This window comes from Cyprinodon variegatus, unplaced genomic scaffold (assembly GCF_000732505.1).
Source record: "Cyprinodon variegatus isolate N-32 unplaced genomic scaffold, C_variegatus-1.0 Scaffold106, whole genome shotgun sequence".
NCBI classification, from domain to species: Eukaryota; Metazoa; Chordata; class Actinopteri; order Cyprinodontiformes; family Cyprinodontidae; genus Cyprinodon; species Cyprinodon variegatus.
The window spans coordinates 755,479-773,516 of record NW_015150559.1 but is presented as its reverse complement, the minus strand read 5'-3'; the positions used below and the strand labels follow the sequence as shown (position 1 = coordinate 773,516).

At 36.5% G+C, this 18,038-nt stretch overlaps 2 protein-coding genes across 2 annotated transcripts in view; one reads left to right on the top strand and one right to left on the bottom strand.

Annotated features, from left to right (window-relative positions):
• Positions 1–18,038, bottom strand: part of LOC107084685 (alpha-actinin-2) — a 35,886-nt gene that overhangs the window by 12,311 nt on the left and 5,537 nt on the right. The window contains exons 2-12 of the mRNA XM_015374621.1: positions 14,873–14,987; positions 14,668–14,787; positions 14,256–14,342; positions 13,144–13,231; positions 12,800–12,878; positions 8,391–8,472; positions 7,032–7,117; positions 6,708–6,800; positions 6,319–6,549; positions 6,045–6,192; positions 4,207–4,357 (exon numbers count right to left, since the gene is read on the bottom strand). Coding sequence (XP_015230107.1) covers positions 4,207–4,357; positions 6,045–6,192; positions 6,319–6,549; positions 6,708–6,800; positions 7,032–7,117; positions 8,391–8,472; positions 12,800–12,878; positions 13,144–13,231; positions 14,256–14,342; positions 14,668–14,787; positions 14,873–14,987 — 1,280 coding nt within the window. The remainder of the gene's footprint in view (positions 1–4,206; positions 4,358–6,044; positions 6,193–6,318; positions 6,550–6,707; positions 6,801–7,031; positions 7,118–8,390; positions 8,473–12,799; positions 12,879–13,143; positions 13,232–14,255; positions 14,343–14,667; positions 14,788–14,872; positions 14,988–18,038) is intronic.
• Positions 2,155–4,058, top strand: LOC107084686. The gene is made up of 3 exons (XM_015374622.1): positions 2,155–2,463; positions 2,570–2,628; positions 2,699–4,058. The coding sequence occupies exons 1-3, from the start codon at positions 2,441–2,443 to the stop codon at positions 3,961–3,963; spliced, it is 1,347 nt and encodes a 448-aa protein (XP_015230108.1). The 5' UTR covers positions 2,155–2,440; the 3' UTR covers positions 3,964–4,058.

Sequence of the window (18,038 nt, the reverse complement as noted above, 5' to 3'; positions counted from 1 at the left end):
AGTGATCTGGCAGCCCACCAAGACCGAGTGGAGCAGATTGCTGCCATTGCACAGGAACTGAAGTATGAAATCCCCACAGCACATGTTTGCACTGAAAAAATTATGTAAAAAAAAAAAAAAAAACTAACAAAAAACAATATCATTTAATACACAAAATTCAAATTATGCATACAAATGAGGAAGTAATTGCACAGTGTCATCCTACATACCCATTCATAATATTTATGGGTTATTGGCTATAAAACCTATGGTATTTTCAAATTTTATTCACCGCAACATGAAAAAAGGTATAGGGTATACAATTATAGGTTTTTCTTATCAGAAGCATTAACCAGTCAGGCAACAAAAAAACACTAAGAAAAACCATGACAACAATAGTGATGATAATAATAAAACAACTAGTCTTTTTGTTATGACCTAGAACTGAGGAAATTAAGTCAGAAATAAAGAACAAAAAGAGACAAATATAAAGAAAACTTTATTGAAATAATTAAAATAATAACTTTAAATGCTTTATTACCCAGTATATATATATTTTTTGATGTATGAGGAATTAGTTTTTATTTTGATTAAGGTGCTACACACAGAAAAAACAATATGCAGTTGACATAAATACATTTTTATTAGAAAATAGCTGAATGGTGCAACAGCCAGCGCCATTCAACTATAGATATTAAAAATAAACAACAAATATACAGTAATTTTTTTTTTTTTAATTGTAGAATTTAAAACAGTGGCAAAAAAAAACACTGAAAAGGATACATAATACTAATTACTAAGATCAAATTAAAATGCAATAAATTAAACTGTAGATAACTCTAACATATGGATACAATGAAATTAGTCACAATAAAGCTAAGCTTAACACAGTTTAAAGGTAGGCCTATAGTGGAGCATTTTGGCAAACTTTTGAAAAGACATTCTGATTAAAAGTTGCTTATTGCATCACTCATACAAGCTTACTTTCCAAAAGAAGGTACCGGTAAGTAAAATGGGGACGAGCAAGTAGGATGGCCTTACGTAAACCTATCACCAGAATTACTGACAATTAGGAGGACCACTTATTTAGATGATCCACCCGGAAAAAGAACATCCTCCACTATATCTTTAAGTAAAATTAGGTCTATTAACATAACGTTTTTATTTTAATCAACAGTCCAAACTTCCCTCAGCAGAGGGCTGTTTAAAAAAAAAATCTGAATTTAAAATATCACTACGGTAGATTTTATATATCACTGCTTTTGTCAAAACCTCATCAAGGCTTAATTAAGCCAGGATATGGTGAAGATCCCAGTTTAATCCACTATCTTAGTTTTGTTAAAAATCTCTGGTCGCTCTGTGGGGCTTGCAAAGTAAATGCATTTCAAAACCACCAAAAAACAACTCCACAGATAAACCGGTGCAGACTTTAAAAACAGTTTGATGTATGCTTGCTTTTTGCTTCTTGCCAGCATGCTATAAGAACTATGAAACAATGATTTCTTCATAAGCTCTTAAACCCTGAAGTAGTGATGGGTGCAGCAACACAGACGCATCATCGCATGCGTCAAGCTCATAGAGAACAACCTTGTGTCGGTGCCTTTATTGTGTCAAGAATGTCATGTGAAGATACAGGAGCTGTTTTACACTGACTAACGCACTAAACTGTTTATAAGTGTATCTATCAATGGGATATATTTGCAAAATCTGTGGAAAATCATTATTAAATTTATTAGGAAATATGGAGCAGCCTCAAGGCAGAAGAAATTTTTCAGCCATGTGGGACCGTTTTGATCTCATATTGTTTTAATTTTTCTTTTGTATTTCTGTTGCTCTCAAGTTATCACTTGAGTCATCTGAATTTAAATTAAATTCAAATTGACTATTAACTTAATGTATTTATTGGTTTAATAGAAAGAAAAAAATCCTCCTTCACAAACATCCTCATTCAGGTGTTTACCTACATTTTCATGTTATGATATATGTTCCGATTATTTATTGACTGCATCCAAAAATATCAGAGATATTTTCAAAAGAAGATATGAAATAATACAATCAAAAATGGAATGACTTCAATTATATTATTGTACTAAGTCATTGAATCAGTGTCCGTTATTTTTGTCAGATAGGCTGCATGTAGGGATTTTAAAGGTCCAGCACACAGTATCAACTCAATATAAATTCCCTTTGGCAATGTGCTGAAACGCTTCACAACGTCTCATAAACCCATCAATACCCTGAAGTAAACAATTCTTACTGAAGATGTTAGAGTATAGTTTGTCATTGAATCTAGTCGAGCAAGCACCTTTCTCACAGCCCTTTGAGGATTTCAATCAGCAGCGAATGACAGACACCTGAGTGTTGTTGAGCTCTCAGTCTGAGGTTGGCTACTGAGTGTCTGTGCTGATTATTTAAGTGGTGTCCAGACAAAGGAAGGGAAAAGGTTCAACAGACAAGATAAATGGCCTCCTGGAAATTTCCAAGGTTTGTGGACAGTTTTGTAACCTGAATAATTTTTTTATTCTTTTTTAAAAAGCTGTGTTATTCTGAATCATTTTAAGGTTTTGACTTTGTATTTTACCTGTTCTAGCCAGTTGTTCCTGGTTGTTTTATTTAGCTGGAGTGTTGGGGCTCTCCCTACTCAATCTGGTGAGTTTCATTTAACTTCTAAATGTAGTATTTTTCTTTCTCAATCTTTTAACATGTCTTCTCTAAACAGGATGGAATGCAGAGGTGAACCCTGGATCCCAAAATACTAAGGCTGAAGGCTTGACTCAAACTGTCCAGGGTCCAGCTAAATCTTCTGTATCTTGGATAGTTGCTAGACCAAAAAGCAAAAACCCAGTTGTGCAACATTCTATTAAAGCACGCCCTTCACTCACACAGGCCAACTCTCCCCTGAACCCAGAAGGGCCTTCTGTTCTATGGGCAGCTAAAACTTCAGAAGGGCTTCCTCCTTCGGTTCCTGAAAATTCTAGGACGTCATGGGAAGTTGGTTCCCAGATTAAGCTCTTTCCCACTCCGAGCCCAGATGACCATGTTGGCTTCCCAGAAGCTTTTTCTCTCCCCCAAGACCCAGAAGACTTGGCAGCCTTACCAGTGGCTGGCACAGAACAAAGTCTTCCTCCACCACCTTCAAACCCAGATGGTCCTGCAGTCTCATGGTTGGTTGACCCTGATGTGGGACTCTATTTCCCTTCCAATCCAGAAATGCCTTCTCTGTCCTGGAGAGTTGGCCTTCGCAAAAAGTTTCCCCCTCCTCCTCCTGTTTCAGAAAAATCTGCAGACAAATGGTTGGCTGGCTTAATTAAAAATGTTCCAGAAATGGAGCAGGTGGATAAGCCGTCAAACTCTGAGGATGCTAATGCAAAATGGATGGTTCGGCCTCCAAAAAGAGAACTGCTTGAAAGTCCCCAAGGTCCTGCTGCTTCTTCTGTAGGAGTCAACATGGAAGAACAGAAGGTCGATCCATCCAGCTCTGTTGTTGATCCTTTCAGTGCTTCACCTATGGAAGGATTTTCATTCACCCCTGATCTTAACTTTTTACTTGAGTCTGAAGAACCTTTGACTGAACAGAAAGGCCTAGAGCTAGGTGTCACAAAGGGTGAAACTGAGCCTTTAGAAAAGGAGCCCCTACCCCTTGAATATCCAGAATCCTTTTATCTAGGTGGTGAGTTGAGTAACTTGGCCTCGATCTATGAAGATGGAAACTCTGAACAGGAAATCAAAGATTTTAGCCTTGTTCCAAGTTACCCCCTCAGTGCAGAAAGGGATTATTTGGGTGTTATGCCACTGCCATATGGCAGACCGGTTGTTCCGAACCTATTTTACTTATTCTTGACTGGGCAGCTTCCTCATGGGACAGTGTCTCATATCCAGACAGACTACGAGGTTGGTGGAGACCATGCAACTCATGTTGGCTACGAGAGCTTCCCCTCGACTGAGGGCACTGGTACCGACCACCAAATGAAGGCTTCCACCTAGCAGTTGCAGGAAAGCTGAATCAACAAAGTCCTGAACTGTCTCAAACAATTAAGGCTGAAGGCAGTCATGGAAATTCCTGAACTTTCTTTTTTCTAGTCTTGGCTTGATCCTGTCTAAAACTCTCAATAAAGAAACTAAATAAATTTGGTCTTTGTGGTGTGTGTGTGTTTTTTTTTTTTTTTTTTTTTTTTTTTTTTTTTTTTGCTTTTGTCAGTGCAAACATGTGCTGTGGGGATTTCATACTTCAGTTCCTGTGCAATGGCAGCAATCTGCTCCACTCGGTCTTGGTGGGCTGCCAGATCACTCTCAAAGGCCTCATGTTTGCGAAGCAACGCTCTGACTTCTGTCAAGGTGGCAGTCTCATAGTCCTTCTGGGTGAGGATCAGCTCTTTACCTAAAGAAGCCAGGAAATCAATGTGTTTGATATTAACATGGGCAAATGTTACAAATTTTAGATGGAGAACATGATATGTCACAACTGACGTGCAGTCTTATATCTTTAATAAAATCTCATTAGGAGCAACAATAAGTACATAAATAAACATGGTCGAATTTAGATCATTATGACCGTGGAAGAGATACAAAGATCTTGTATATAGTAGGTTGAAGGGATAAAGTTTTAGAGCTACAAAGCCTGGAAAATATTCTTGGAGAATGTTCAGTCAACTGTTTAACAATAAAACTACAAATATCCCAAAAAAATATTTCAAAAACCGGACATCCCCAAGACATACCATAAAATGAGTTAGTCTTTTATCATTTATGTCTTCTTTTGGATAATATAACAGGAAAAAATATGGAATACCTCACTTTTGATGAAAAATATATAATAATGCATCTCCAAAAGAAAAACAGAGCAGCATGATCTAAGTCTGCAAAGTCTACCTTTAAACCTGTAGACCCTTAAATGATGATTGGCAGAAAAAATCAAAGACTCATAAACCCTCTAAGCCCTTAAGTATTACTTCTAACCATTGCTTGTTATTCCCAATCTTTTCTTTTTTCTGGTTGTTTTTAAGACCAATGCAAAATTCACAGATGCAAAAGCAATATTCCTTACCACTCAGGTTCAAAGAATCTCATACAGCTGCAGAGTTATCAACTTTGCCAGATCAAGCATTGCATTTGCACATATCAAAAAAGAAAGCAAACATCTATCAAGTGTGAAGTGCAGTGCTAGCTGAATATGTTGATTTACCTCATTTCAACAGAACAAAAAAAATCCACCTGTTGGAGGAATAATGTAGTCTGTCCAGTCCTTTTACGTTCTGCTGCATGTAGTGTGTATCATCACTGAGTATATACATTAATATGTATATTTTTTTTATTTTAGACAGTTATCTTTATGTCACTGAAATGGCCCTCATCCTCTTTCCTAATGCACATACAGGATTTAGATTTTGATCCAACTTTCAGTTCAGTTAATTTCAGCCTAACCAAGTTCATGACTCCTTCTCCTCGGGCCTCTGGAACCTTGTTCTCTTCTTTTTAGGTGTTAAATAAGTTCGTTGTGATTGCAACTACACTCATTCTGTTCTGCATTTTTTTATCTTTTTGTGCATTTTGCTTTGACTTCTGACACACTGTTTCCTTCCACCTAAAAGTTTTGACTTGCAATTTGGCTGGCCTCTGCTCTAGGTGTTGGACACAGCTAGCTGTACAGAACCAACGTACTAACCTTTATAGAGTTTTAAACTTTGTTACTATTTAAAGTGCCACTCTTTCTTAAGTACTCATTTGTCAGGCAGATCTTCAAGCTCCCCTTTTAACTGCAGACTGATTTCCATAATTAGACAGGTAATTACTTGGGAAACTTTGCCGTCTTAAAAATATAAATACTATTTATCATTTAATCACATATAAGGCATGTTTTTAGAGCAATAATTTCCCGTTGCTATAAGTTTGCGTTCGATATTTGTAGTTTATTTTATTTAAAAGCAAAGGAACTAACTGAGGATCCCTCAGGAATTGAGTTTATATTTGATAGTATTTTTTCCCCGAGGAGGTGCATGGACATGTCAAATTGAAGCTTAAAATCAAACTTAAACCCAGTTTAAAAACTAAGTAGAAGTAGAACTAACCACAAGCCCAATTCTCATGGTTGGTGGCTTTTTGGCGAAATTTTTCAGCGAGATGATCTAGTCTCTCAAGTCGTCGTATTTCAGTCAGAAGCCACTCCTCAAAGCCTTTCTCTGCCTGCTCCAGGCCCTGCCAGGCACTGGCTATATCCTGAAAACACATCAAGGTTTAGAAGATTTTTTGTTCTTCTTTTTATTTAACATAAAATTGTTTAAATTACACTTGTTTGGTAGAGTGTATTAGCTTCATGTGGCAGGGAAGGAGTGTGTGACTTACAGAAACCATCTTCCCTTCAGAAGGCATAAAAGCAGGACGATTGCTGATGCGCAGCTTGGTCTGCAGGGTGTTGAAGTTGATCTCCAGCTGACACTTCTCCTGAACTTTGGGAGGTTTGTGTTGTCGCCTGTAGTCCCTAAAGTCCTCTAGTTTCCGCTGCATCTCTGCCATGGTTTTTTCAGGGGTCCGGTTCTCCAGCCAGGGAGTGGTGCGGCGGATCCACTCCAGCAGCTATGAGAGACAATAACAAAAAAGCAATAAACATAGAGGTAGGAAAAAAGTTTATTATTTCTTATCTTAAACCACATTCTTTTACTTCAGATTACTTTTATGGAAACATTAACGTTCTCGGTACAAAACAAGATCATATTATCCTTTTAAAACTTTACCTCACTTGCCAGTCTCTCATATTCCTCCATCAGTTTCTCATTCTCTTGGTTAACACCAAGGACCTTGCAGATCCTGTTGGCTGCTGTCTCTGCCTGGGTGGGCAAACCATAACCATAATTTATCAAAACCTGCAAATTAAAGCAGGACATCTCCCCCATTGATCTATGATTATAAAAACATTACATAAGCATTTCTCACACAGCTTTATAGCTGATCGGGAAGCCCTGTCAGCTTTTTTGTGCACCCATCTGTGTTCTCGGAATGTCTTTGTAAGGATAATGTTAAAGGACAGTGTGGTAACAGGACAGATTGTCCTCTGTTACCTGTTCAGCTCCAGCAAATGCGTGGTAAAAGCATGACACGTAGGTCATGATGGCCCTCTCATCAGGCTTGGGGGTATTGATGATATCTGAGGCATAATAGTGGCATAGAAAAAGATAAACAACTGGAAAACACAACAAAGACAACACAAATAAGACACTCACATAAATACGCAGTAACTATATATGTTAGTATAGTGCGGACAAGGAAGGAAGGAAGGAAGGAAGGAAGGAAGGAAGNAAGGAAGGAAGGAAGGAAGGAAGGAAGGAAGGAAGGAACCGCCACTTTTAAATATTGACACAATTTTGACTTTTAAAAAAAAATGTTTTCTTTTTGCAAATGAGAAAAAAAGAAATTTAGCGCAGTATTGATTGTTAGAAAATTAATTTTTTCTTAAACTCTAATGAACTATGCATCACTTAATATAAACTCAAGTCTATACAAGTTCCGTAACAAAGGTGTTTAAAAGGTGCAGGAGGAAAAGACATATACTGTCACAAGCCTTCATTTCTAATAGTGGTTAGCCTTTTCACCCAGGACAACTATTAATAAAAACAGTGATGCTATTTAATTTGTAAACCTTCATCACAAAGCCCTTTAGGATTTGCCTCCTATGCCTTTATTTAGCATTTGTGTACAATGAAATGTGTCCCAATAAGAAAGAGAGGTTTAGTCAACCAGCCAATGTTGTTCTGCTGATCTATCACAGGAGGAGGTCATTAACCTGTTACCACAAAGAGCTATTGGAGGTATTAAATGACTCGAGAACTTGTGTAATAATATAAAGTTAGAGGACACACTAGCTTGACTCTGCTAGTGTGCAAACAACTGAGACATTGTTTCACCCTCTAGTGTATTGTACCATTATTCCCTTGTGTTTGTACTAGAAGTTTTTTTTTCTGCACCAATAGTTTCTGATGAAGCAAACATTAGGGTGTTTAAATAAGTCACCACCTTGCCTTTTTTTTCTAATGTAATGTCTCTGTTTATAATGGCAAAACCCTGAATGGCTGCTATCTCACACTGTTTGACAGTGTTTTTGAATCACATTAAAATAGTTAATAGCTGCCTGCAGCTGAAAGATTGTAAACAATTTAAAATCTGTCAATCGTAATTCCTTGAGAGAAATCAGAATGCACTACAATAAGCAAAGTAAAACAGGTGACTGGAATTCCAACATGTATGTTCAAACTAAGCCTGACCCTGTGTAGCTATAGTGATCAGACGTGAACATACTTGTGGAGAGGAATTTGCCTGTGAGCAACTGCTGCAAAAAAAATTGGCAAAAAAACTCTGACCAGCCGATCTTAAGTAAAAAGAGGTTATAGGATTTTATTGTTGGCACTTCCAGAGAACATTACCTTCTGCGTCCAGCATTTTAGGAATGTCCAGGTGTTTTTCGGCTATGTCAAAAGCCAGGTTCAGGTTCCCCAGAGGATCATCCTAAAAATAGCAAACAAAATTCTACATTGTTACACACATGTAAGAATTAAGGAGATAGAGTGAGCAATGTGAGCAGCTTTTAGGAGCCCTACAACTCAACAATATTCCTGACATTTTGAATTGAAAAAGCTTCCTGGATGGGAAGCAAAACGTCTTCAAACTTGGAAACAGAGTCCAGTGGATTGTTTTTAAATTTCTTTTTTTGGAGCCCTACAAGCTTTTGATAAGATAACAACTTTGACGCGTTATGGTGTAGAAGAGAGGGATTGAGAAGTTTCTCAAATCCCGTATCAAATGGTTTTGTTTAATTAGTAATTGGTATTCTTTTTGGTTTTTGTTAGATGTCAAAAAAATTATGACCAAGAAGTTTTCCAAAAGTTTGGCAAACTAAAGGAGCAACATACAACTTTAAGGGTTAATAGAGAGGTTTATAGAGAGGAATGCTATATAAAGTAATTAGAGCTGTTTTAAAGTTTAGCCAAATACAGGATATTTATCTGAATTACCTGTGTACAGTTTAAATGTAAAAAAAAAAAAAAAAAACTCTTTGTTTCTCACTGTTATTGTTTGAGGTCAGTGAGGATAACAAAAATCATTTCTATTTAAATGTGAGAATAATTACTACTGTTCAGAAGTTGACATTTGCCCTTTATACTTTAAAACTCAGGGTAAGTAACCACTGAATGCAACATGATGCATTCAGGTATCTAAAAATTGTACCCAAATATGATCCAGTAATTTGGAGGTCGAAAACTCTTTTCCTAATATCTTTACAGATTTCTTTGAAGTTGTCACATCAGGTTTTGTGTGTTTTCTTAAAGTAAGTAACTTCATTTACTTCAAATAAAAACAGTACATCTACAATAACAGAGGTTTGGAAAGTTAAAAAAAGTTCTCAGAAGATCTTTTAAATTCTAACATTTAACAAAATCTGCTTTTTGCTAATGCTATCTAACCAAAAACAGGAAATGTTTAAAAAGAAAACAAAACAAAGGATTATTCATCTTTTATAAAAGTAGATATTGAGCTTTATTGATCTCACATTGGAGAAATTTACCTCTGTATTTAACCCTTCCCCTGTGGGGCTGCCATTGTGGGGTGCCCGGGGAGAAATCGAGGGTTAAGGGTCTTGCTCAGAGACCCAGAGTGGCAGTGGGAGTGGGGCTCGAACTCAGAACCTCAGGATTCCAAGCTTTATTCCCCAACTCTTAGGCCGACATTCGCCCTATATAAATATTTGGTTTTGACTGGATACTTTTTCTTTATTAATGTTTAAACACAGTGTTTTAAATTCTGTTCACATCTGTATTTTCTATGAATTTAATGTAGGGCCGCTAAACAATGTTCGGCTGTATCATACAGTTAGTAACTAAGCTGGTCCATAACATGAAAGTCTTTGCTGGTAAGTGGGCCAAAGGGGAGAGTGGAGTGGGGTAAAGAGATCATGCCATCATCCTGTTGCTATTGTCACTGTTTTTTATAAAGGTAACAGGTGGTCTGAGGTACATTACATGACAAAGCCAGCTGCTCACCGATTCAAGTGCAAAACGGAAAGACGGCTGGAAGGGAGAGTGGTAGACTGGTGGCATGGAGGGATGGACAGGCAGATGAACAGACAAAAGGATATACCCTGAGCTTCTTGTGTGTGTCAGTGTCTGACCAGGGCTGTATCAGTAAGCTGAATGAAGCTTAATGAACATGTTCCCACAGAGCCAGACTCAACAGCTGCATGGCTCACAAAGTAACTGTCTCCTGGCAGCATGAGCACTACTGACAGGCATAAATGTGACAGAGTACATTTAAACAGCAGAAACTGAACAACCCAATTAAGGGTATTCTCTTTGTCTTTTATAATTACCTAAGATTTGACTAATTATTGTCAAAATGGTTTATTCAGCAAACACGTTCGTGACCTTTTTAAGGACTGGCACAGGGCAAGATTGCATGACGACATGTGCAATACCAAAGGTAAATCTCGGTTTGATCTTTGCAAGCGCCATGGCTCATGTTTCTGGGAATGCTTAGCATTGACTCCATGTCACGACACTGAGCTGAGTGCTGAAAACCGTGTGCCTCTGTTTCCAAAACAAATGAAATTGCCACTCTTGGTTTCTAGCTTTGGGGTTCCCCTGTTTTACATTTGAGGACGCTCTTCGCCTGGGTAAAGTGAATGTTGCTATTTGAAGTTGTGTAGGCAGACATTCCTGAGCATAAGATCCTGTTTGTTTTAGGCACTGGGAAATTTAATCATTGGTGCTTGAACAGGGAATTTGACTTTTTTACTTGTAAAAGTTGTTTCACATTTCATATTTTCAAAAATGGAAGAAAAAAAAACGTAATGAAATGAAAAGAATAGAAGGGTAATTATGTGCTCCCTTAAAGAATGAGAAGTTACTCTATTTCAGTGAATGTAGCTCCTGATAACCTTTGCATATATATTTATACCCTTTTCACATTACATCTTCACAGCTACAAATTCAGTGCATTTTATTGGGACTTTAGGTGTCAAACCAACACAAATCTGCCTTATTGTTAAAGGAAAAAAACAAACTCTTTTTTTTTTTTACTAGCTTTGCACATTTAGAGAGGGAAGTTAGGTACATTTTGTCTCGGCTAAATAGTTTAATAATGGATTAGGAGTGTCTGTAAACATTATTTTCTAGGTCTTGCCACAGGGTCTTGTTTGGATTTAAGTCTAGACATTGATAAGACCCATTTTAACACAAGAATCTGCGTTGATCTAAACTATTTTCACTGTGGCTTTGGCTGTATTTTTAGGGTCATTATCATGTTGAAAGTTTAGCCAATGACTCAGTCTCAACTCTGTTGCTGCCTCTAACAGGTTCCCTTCGGGAATCCCATTTGTCTACCTTTCTATCCACTCAGACAGCCTATCTATCACTACTAAAGAAAAGCATCCAATAGCATTTTAGTGTCACTGCGCTTTGAGGGCAGTGGGCTTAGAACAATGTGCAGTGTTTGCTTTATGACACGCATTATTTGTATGTAGGCGAAATGTTACATTTTGATTTGATTTAACCAAAAAAAGTGTTTTACACATTTGCTGTATAGCAACATGAATCATAGTAAACACAAATGAGACTTCCTATGCGTGGCTTTATCTTGATAGTGGCTTTTCTCAAGCTATTCTTTAATAAAAGGCAGATTACTAGATATAACGACTACTTGATTATCTCACCTGAGATGTAGATCACTGCAGCTTCCTAAAAAAGTTTGACTAACTCTATCCTTGCCCACTCATTCTAAGTGGACCACCATGTCCTCTCCTTTATGAATTTCGGGTTGGACAGTCCTACTCAAATTGTTTTTAAAGCCCTTCACAACTTTATCTCCCACCTGTCTAAATGCTGTTTATCCACTCTTATTCTCTACAAGACAGCTTCCTTTATAATGCGATGAATTTGCACATACATTATAGAATCTAATGCTAACTGGATTTTACTTGGTGAAGTCAGGAAAACGAAAGCACATGATACAAGGCCCACTTTTCCATTTTTTTGTAAGAAAATTACAATATAATTCTGCTTCCACCTCACAGTCATCCACCACTTTGCTTTGCAAATAAAACTCTAATGAAATGCATTGAAAGTTTTCATTTGAACATTATAGATAGAAAAATTTGCAGTATGTAAGTGCTACTGTATGTCTTCTAACATCAGTCTTAAAGTTGAATACTTCCATCTATTATAACACAAACAAAACTTAGTTCAGTGAAAATACAATCCTCTCCAAAGAGTACTATACATTAATTCTTCACAGACTTAACGAGACTCTTTCTCGTAAATGTACATATCTTAGGCTGATAGCCATAAAAGCTCCTAACAAGAAGGCAACAACTGGTCGGGTAAACACAGAGATTTACTGTAAGGTTTGACTTCATGCTACTCGGGAAGGAAGGATAATGAGGCCTGAGGTGAGATGAAGGATGAACACGTTCTGTGTGAAGGTGAGGCGTCCATTAAACAAGGGTTCATCAAAACTATTAGCCAAACAGCATGCATGATATATTAATTATTTGAATTGTAGTACCTCAAGTTATTATAGGTTGTAGCCTGCTTGTTATTATTTGTAAAACTAAACTTTTAATAGCAAAGTAATAACAGTCCACCAAGCAGGAAGGTGCGTCTCTATGCTCAGGGGCAAAGGGAATGGATTCAAGATATGATACACACCTCAAATCCTGAGCCTCCATCATTGCATTTCTTTTATCAGCTCACACAATGTAAAACAGGTTAATTTAATGGAACTCTGTGTGTTAGTTGGAATTCAGCCAAAACACCCTGAATACCAGGGAAACACACTGAACCTTGTTGAGCTTAGAGAAGTCGAGGAGATCTGGTCTGTGTCTATGAATCAGGGCGCAGAAAGCCAGGCCATCCTTCCAGCTTCAGAAGCCAACAGGCAGAGAAAACCAACAAGTCAGTTCAGATGTAAGCCTCTAATGATGCAGCAGCTCGGCTTGGCTGCTTTTTATCAATGCTATGCCTTAGTTTTAAAGTTCATTACAAAGTCAATCTCAAAATAAATGTCTAGTGCTCATATTTAATTTAAACTGTTAAACAGATATTTTAATGTGTTTAATACATAAGATAAAATAACACTTTAACCAAAACATTAACAAAACTCAGGATTTCAATCTTTAAAACTCACCTGACATGGAAGTTTTGAACATTTACATTCCTGTAGGGGGCAGTCTTTCTCTGACACCACAAGAGCAGGCCTTCCTTTGCAGAGGTTTCTAATGATACAAAATAATTTCAAAATTAAAGAAATTTTTTCATTACTCACATTACAGCTAGATTATTTTTATCAGTATAACAAAGTAAAAGGACCTCTGAAGTACAGAGGTGCTGCTATTTTCACTGTTGCTAACATTGCAAAATCACGTCCGAGTAGATAATAGTTCAGAAATTTTAACAGCTCAAATTTAATGTACTTTTTTTTTGTTTGTTTGTTTAAGTTAGGTATATTTGAAGTGTTGTTTTGATGTCTTCTCTAAAAATATGACAAGGCCTGTGCTTCCCAGACTAAAGGCTTCTGATTCGCAAGATAACGTGTCAGAAACCACAATTACAATGGGAAGCCTGGCATCCATTAGAGTAGTACATCATTTTCTGATAAGTGTTATTTAATCACCTCTTTGTGTATTTTTTATTTGATCAATACTATCTAAGGACTGTAAGTAAGAAATTAATGAGATAAAAATTTGACCCTTTTCAAAATAAACAAGAAACACTAAGGTCCCACTATTGATGTTCAAACAAACCAACTTACACTGTAAAAGTATTTTGCTTTTTACACTGTTTTGTGCTTTGGTCAAAACGTAATTTTCATATGATTAAACCCATTCTAATATGGTACCAGGAGAACCTGCTCAAGTACCAAAGATTTTTTTTCTTTTTTTTTTTAAATAACAGTATTACTAATATTGTTAATAAAGGAAAATGAATATAAAATAATTATTTATGGAAAAAAAAAAATCCTCAAAAAGGTCCAGTCTATCAAAAATACTGAGACAAGATACTGACAAGAAATCTTATTTTCAAATAAATTCTACACTGATAACATGATAATAAACAGTTATCTTCATGTTCTCTCTAGATCTCAGTACTTCTTAGCTGTAAACCAGGGACTGCCTACAATTAAATAACCTTAGAAGAACATTGTTGAACAAATTCGGTGTCTTTGAATGGACCTTTAAACCTGTCGGATCCGTATGGCCTCAAATGTTAAATTTGCCCTTTTTTGACTGATGATCCTACCTTCCACAGATATGTCCTGAATGGCAAAGCGGAGAATGATGGTCCAGATCATTCCAAGAGTCATCTTTACATTCCCATCCACAATCTCTACAATAGAAAAACGAAACAAATTTCCTTAAATTGAACTTGTTTTCTTACTATTTCAGTTAAAAGTTTTATTGACCACTTAGAGGCAATCCTAAGTTTGGTATATACATTGAGCTTTCCGCTCAACATTTACAGGGAATCAATAAATCTGAAAAAATTTTAAACATGATCCATCATCACACTCACAGCATATAATCAAGACTGAGTCTTTCACAATAGGCACATAATTTCTTCCCATTTAATCACACAGTAGCTCCAAATGGTAAACTGCATGCTGTAACTTGCATCACAGTGAAGTAATGCAGAGAAAGAAGTAGGAAGGTACCTTCAGCTCCAATGGAGACCAGTTTAACTCCTTTACTTGTGATGAAGTCCAATGCTTTGTTGACATTAGCAATCTTGTGAAATCGCATTTTCCCTCTATCTGGCTTAGGTAACCTCTCTCCTACGGGCAGAACATGATGAAAGAAAAATACTGGTATCGGAAAATCACACTCTGAGGAAAAGGATCTTTCATGAGGTGCTCGAACCTGAGATGACTTCCAGGAGCAGCATGAGTTTTAATCCATTTCTGAAGTCCTCCTCAATGTTTTCAATTTGGGTCCCAGCCTTCCTCAGATGAGAATTACACCACGCTGTGAAGGTCTAATAAAAAAGGTTGCCCAAGTCAGCTGAAACAAGTCATTCAATACTTAGTCTTTACTTAACACTTACTGCCAGATAAACAATGGAAAATAAGTAAAAGTCTAATTATATTTTTATATTTTAGGCATATTAAACATATGAAGACAATAATCTCCATGTTATCCATCAATGGGACAGCAGCCAATTCAATCTTTCTCTACAATAGACACTCTGCAAAGACTATTGAGAAGACTTGTTATGTATTTAGAGTCTTAAATACTGTAAATCAAGCTAAGACAAGATCATCCTCTTTCTTCTATTTTTATAAAGTCTGTCCATGATCAGGAAGCAGAGTTCTCAGTACTGTATAGATGAAAGCTGGGGAACAGGCCAGAGGGCATTCCAGCTGATACAGGTGTTAAATTTAGACCACCCTGCTGGGACTCGTGATAAGAGACAGAAAAGGGACAAAAAAAAAATAAAAATGTCTGTCTCTCTCAACATGTATCACAAATCACACAAGAACAAAATTAATGTTCCCCTTCCATCACCTTTTGTCGTGATTTATTTAGTCCGTTGTTTTTGTTAATACAACAGATAAATGTCACTTGAGATAAAGAGAGTTAAAACAAATGGAGGAAAGATTGAAAAATATTTAACATGATTTCAAGAATGTGCTACAAAACAGAATGAACCAGAAGATGTCTTACAAGAAAGAAAAATATAACATTACAACAGCAAACTTAGATCTACTAAAGTTTAATTTGTGATTTCCTTTTCAAAAACTAGTGGCATAGCCTGCAGTAAAATAAAATAAAAAGTGTTTTATTTATGACATAGAATTAAATACAAAAATATGACTCTCAAGACAAAAACTTAATTATTTGACCCTAGTCCTGACCTGTGAAAAATTAACTGATCACAATTAAGGCTAGACTTTCAGGCCTGATTACCTGTACAATCAGGAAGTCACCCTAAACATTTTAAAAAGAGACACATTAGAAACTGAGCTAAAGAAATTCAGGAATAGATGTGGGGGGAAAAGTAACTGACATCCATGAGAGGAAAAAGTTTTAAAGCCATTTTTTTATGTTCTGAGAGTCCTCCAAACATGATCAGAACCATTATTTACAACTGTAAGAAAATGAAAGTCTGAAGCCCCTGACCAGAATCAAGAGGCCTACCAAATTACTAAAAGAACAAAAAAGCCTTACTCATTATTCATCCAGGAACCCTTTTAAGGCCACACTGCCACAGTTCAGGTCAGTGTACCTGATAATGGGGAAAACAGCATCCATGGGTGAGTCCCAATGCTAAAACCCATTGCAAGACACAAAAGGACAAACTAAATCATAACACCCCTTTGGGTTCCCTAATATTCTGTGGACTGATAGAACAAAAGTAAACTATGGAGTTACAAATAAAGAATAAGAAAAACACGCATTGCTGCAATTTTGACAACTTAAGCGCAGGTACAATGGGTATGCAGAGAGAAACTGTTCCAAAGTAAATAAGAACGTCCACCTCTGAATACCTGCTCCAGGTTTTTAAGTATCCAAGTCAAATTCTGGAACTAAAATCTAATTAGGATGCCTTGATATAATGATATGAAGCAGTCCCCTGTATGCTTAAAACCATTTCAAGTTATGTCAAAGACTGATTCCCAGTTATCCCAGTGGATTAATGGTAGCTGTTACTACTGAGTATGGCACATCTTGTTATCTAAAGGGCAGTTATTTTTCACATAGGGTCATTTTTGTTGGGATAAACCTTTTTCTTTTATTAATATTTATTTTAAACCTAAATTTCTTCTCTTTAATCATGCTCTTTTTTGCTTCATATTAAAATAAGTTGCATGAACTGAAACATTTAAGAGTGACAAAAAAGCAAAAACAGAATAAATCTTTAAGTTATCAAATACTTTTCAAAGCAGTCAATGTCAATTTATGAATAGCATTTAATAGCTTTACATTAGCTGTGACCTGAGGTAACTATGCATCCTTAGTGGCCTTTTCTGTTTGTTATGGCTGTTAAAATCTAAAGATTTGTCTTTGTTTAAAAGAGATATCTTAAAAGGGAGATTTTTTTCCTGACCTCTCAATGGACTATTTCTCTTCAGTTTTGGGATGCCACAGGGCACTATATTGGTTCATATGCCATTTATCTTTTGTTTTACCTTTGCGCGGTATAATTGGGGAAAATATCTTTTTAATTTGCAGCCAATCTGTCAGTTGAGCTCAAATCAACACCTGGGAAAATTAGAACTTTGTGAATTTCCTCAGTTTTTCATACCTTTTTGGTTACTCTGCTGTAAAGAACACATGCGTTGTACTCATCAGCTCTTTTAGAGACGGAGAAAAGTTGAAAGTTATTAGTTATGTGAAGATTTACCCTCCTTTTTAAAGACTTCAAATTCTTCATAATTAAACTCTCTCTTGTGTGAACTATTGTAATGCTCTATATGTTGATCGAGATTAAGAGTCCCCACAGTATTTACTGTAATGTATTTTGGCTGGTATTAATCAAAACAGTTCAAGTCCTGAAGTCTTTGAAGTTCTTATCTGTTTGTGCACTCAGTTCCAAATCCGATTTTTTTATTAATTTTTGATAATACTGGCCCTGTCATTTTGTCAGTGTGTGTGTTTATGGGACCCCCTGACTGTAAAGACACCTTGAATTGAGCTTGGATCAACCGGCCATCATCTTTGGGATGATCTAAAATCCATGTTAAAAAGTAAAAGTGATCAAGATTTTGTTTAGCTGCTCATAAAGCTTAGACAAGAGATTAGTTAAAATGCCCTTTTTTTTTTTTTTAAATAGGCTGGCCTTTTTTAATTAACTGGCCTGTGATGGAAATCAAAGATGACAAGCAGGTCCTACAGTATATAAAAACAAAAATACATATACACCAGGCACGTGCAGAGGGGGGGGCTAAGGGGGCTTGAGCACCTGCCCCTTTTGCTCCATGATCCCAATGTGCCCTTTTGGTCCTTTTTTTTTTTATTTTAATTTTTTTTATTTGACACATGTACTGAAATTATTATTATTATCTTTTTTTTTGGCAAGAAAAAC

Bases quoted from the DNA above. Each gene is read 5' to 3' on its own strand.
- LOC107084686 (XM_015374622.1), top strand. From the start codon at position 2,441: ATGGCCTCCTGGAAATTTCCAAG. The intron at 2,464-2,569 runs GTTTGTGGACAG...TACCTGTTCTAG, and splicing joins GCCTCCTGGAAATTTCCAAG to CCAGTTGTTCCTGGTTGTTT. The intron at 2,629-2,698 runs GTGAGTTTCATT...TTCTCTAAACAG, and splicing joins GGCTCTCCCTACTCAATCTG to GATGGAATGCAGAGGTGAAC.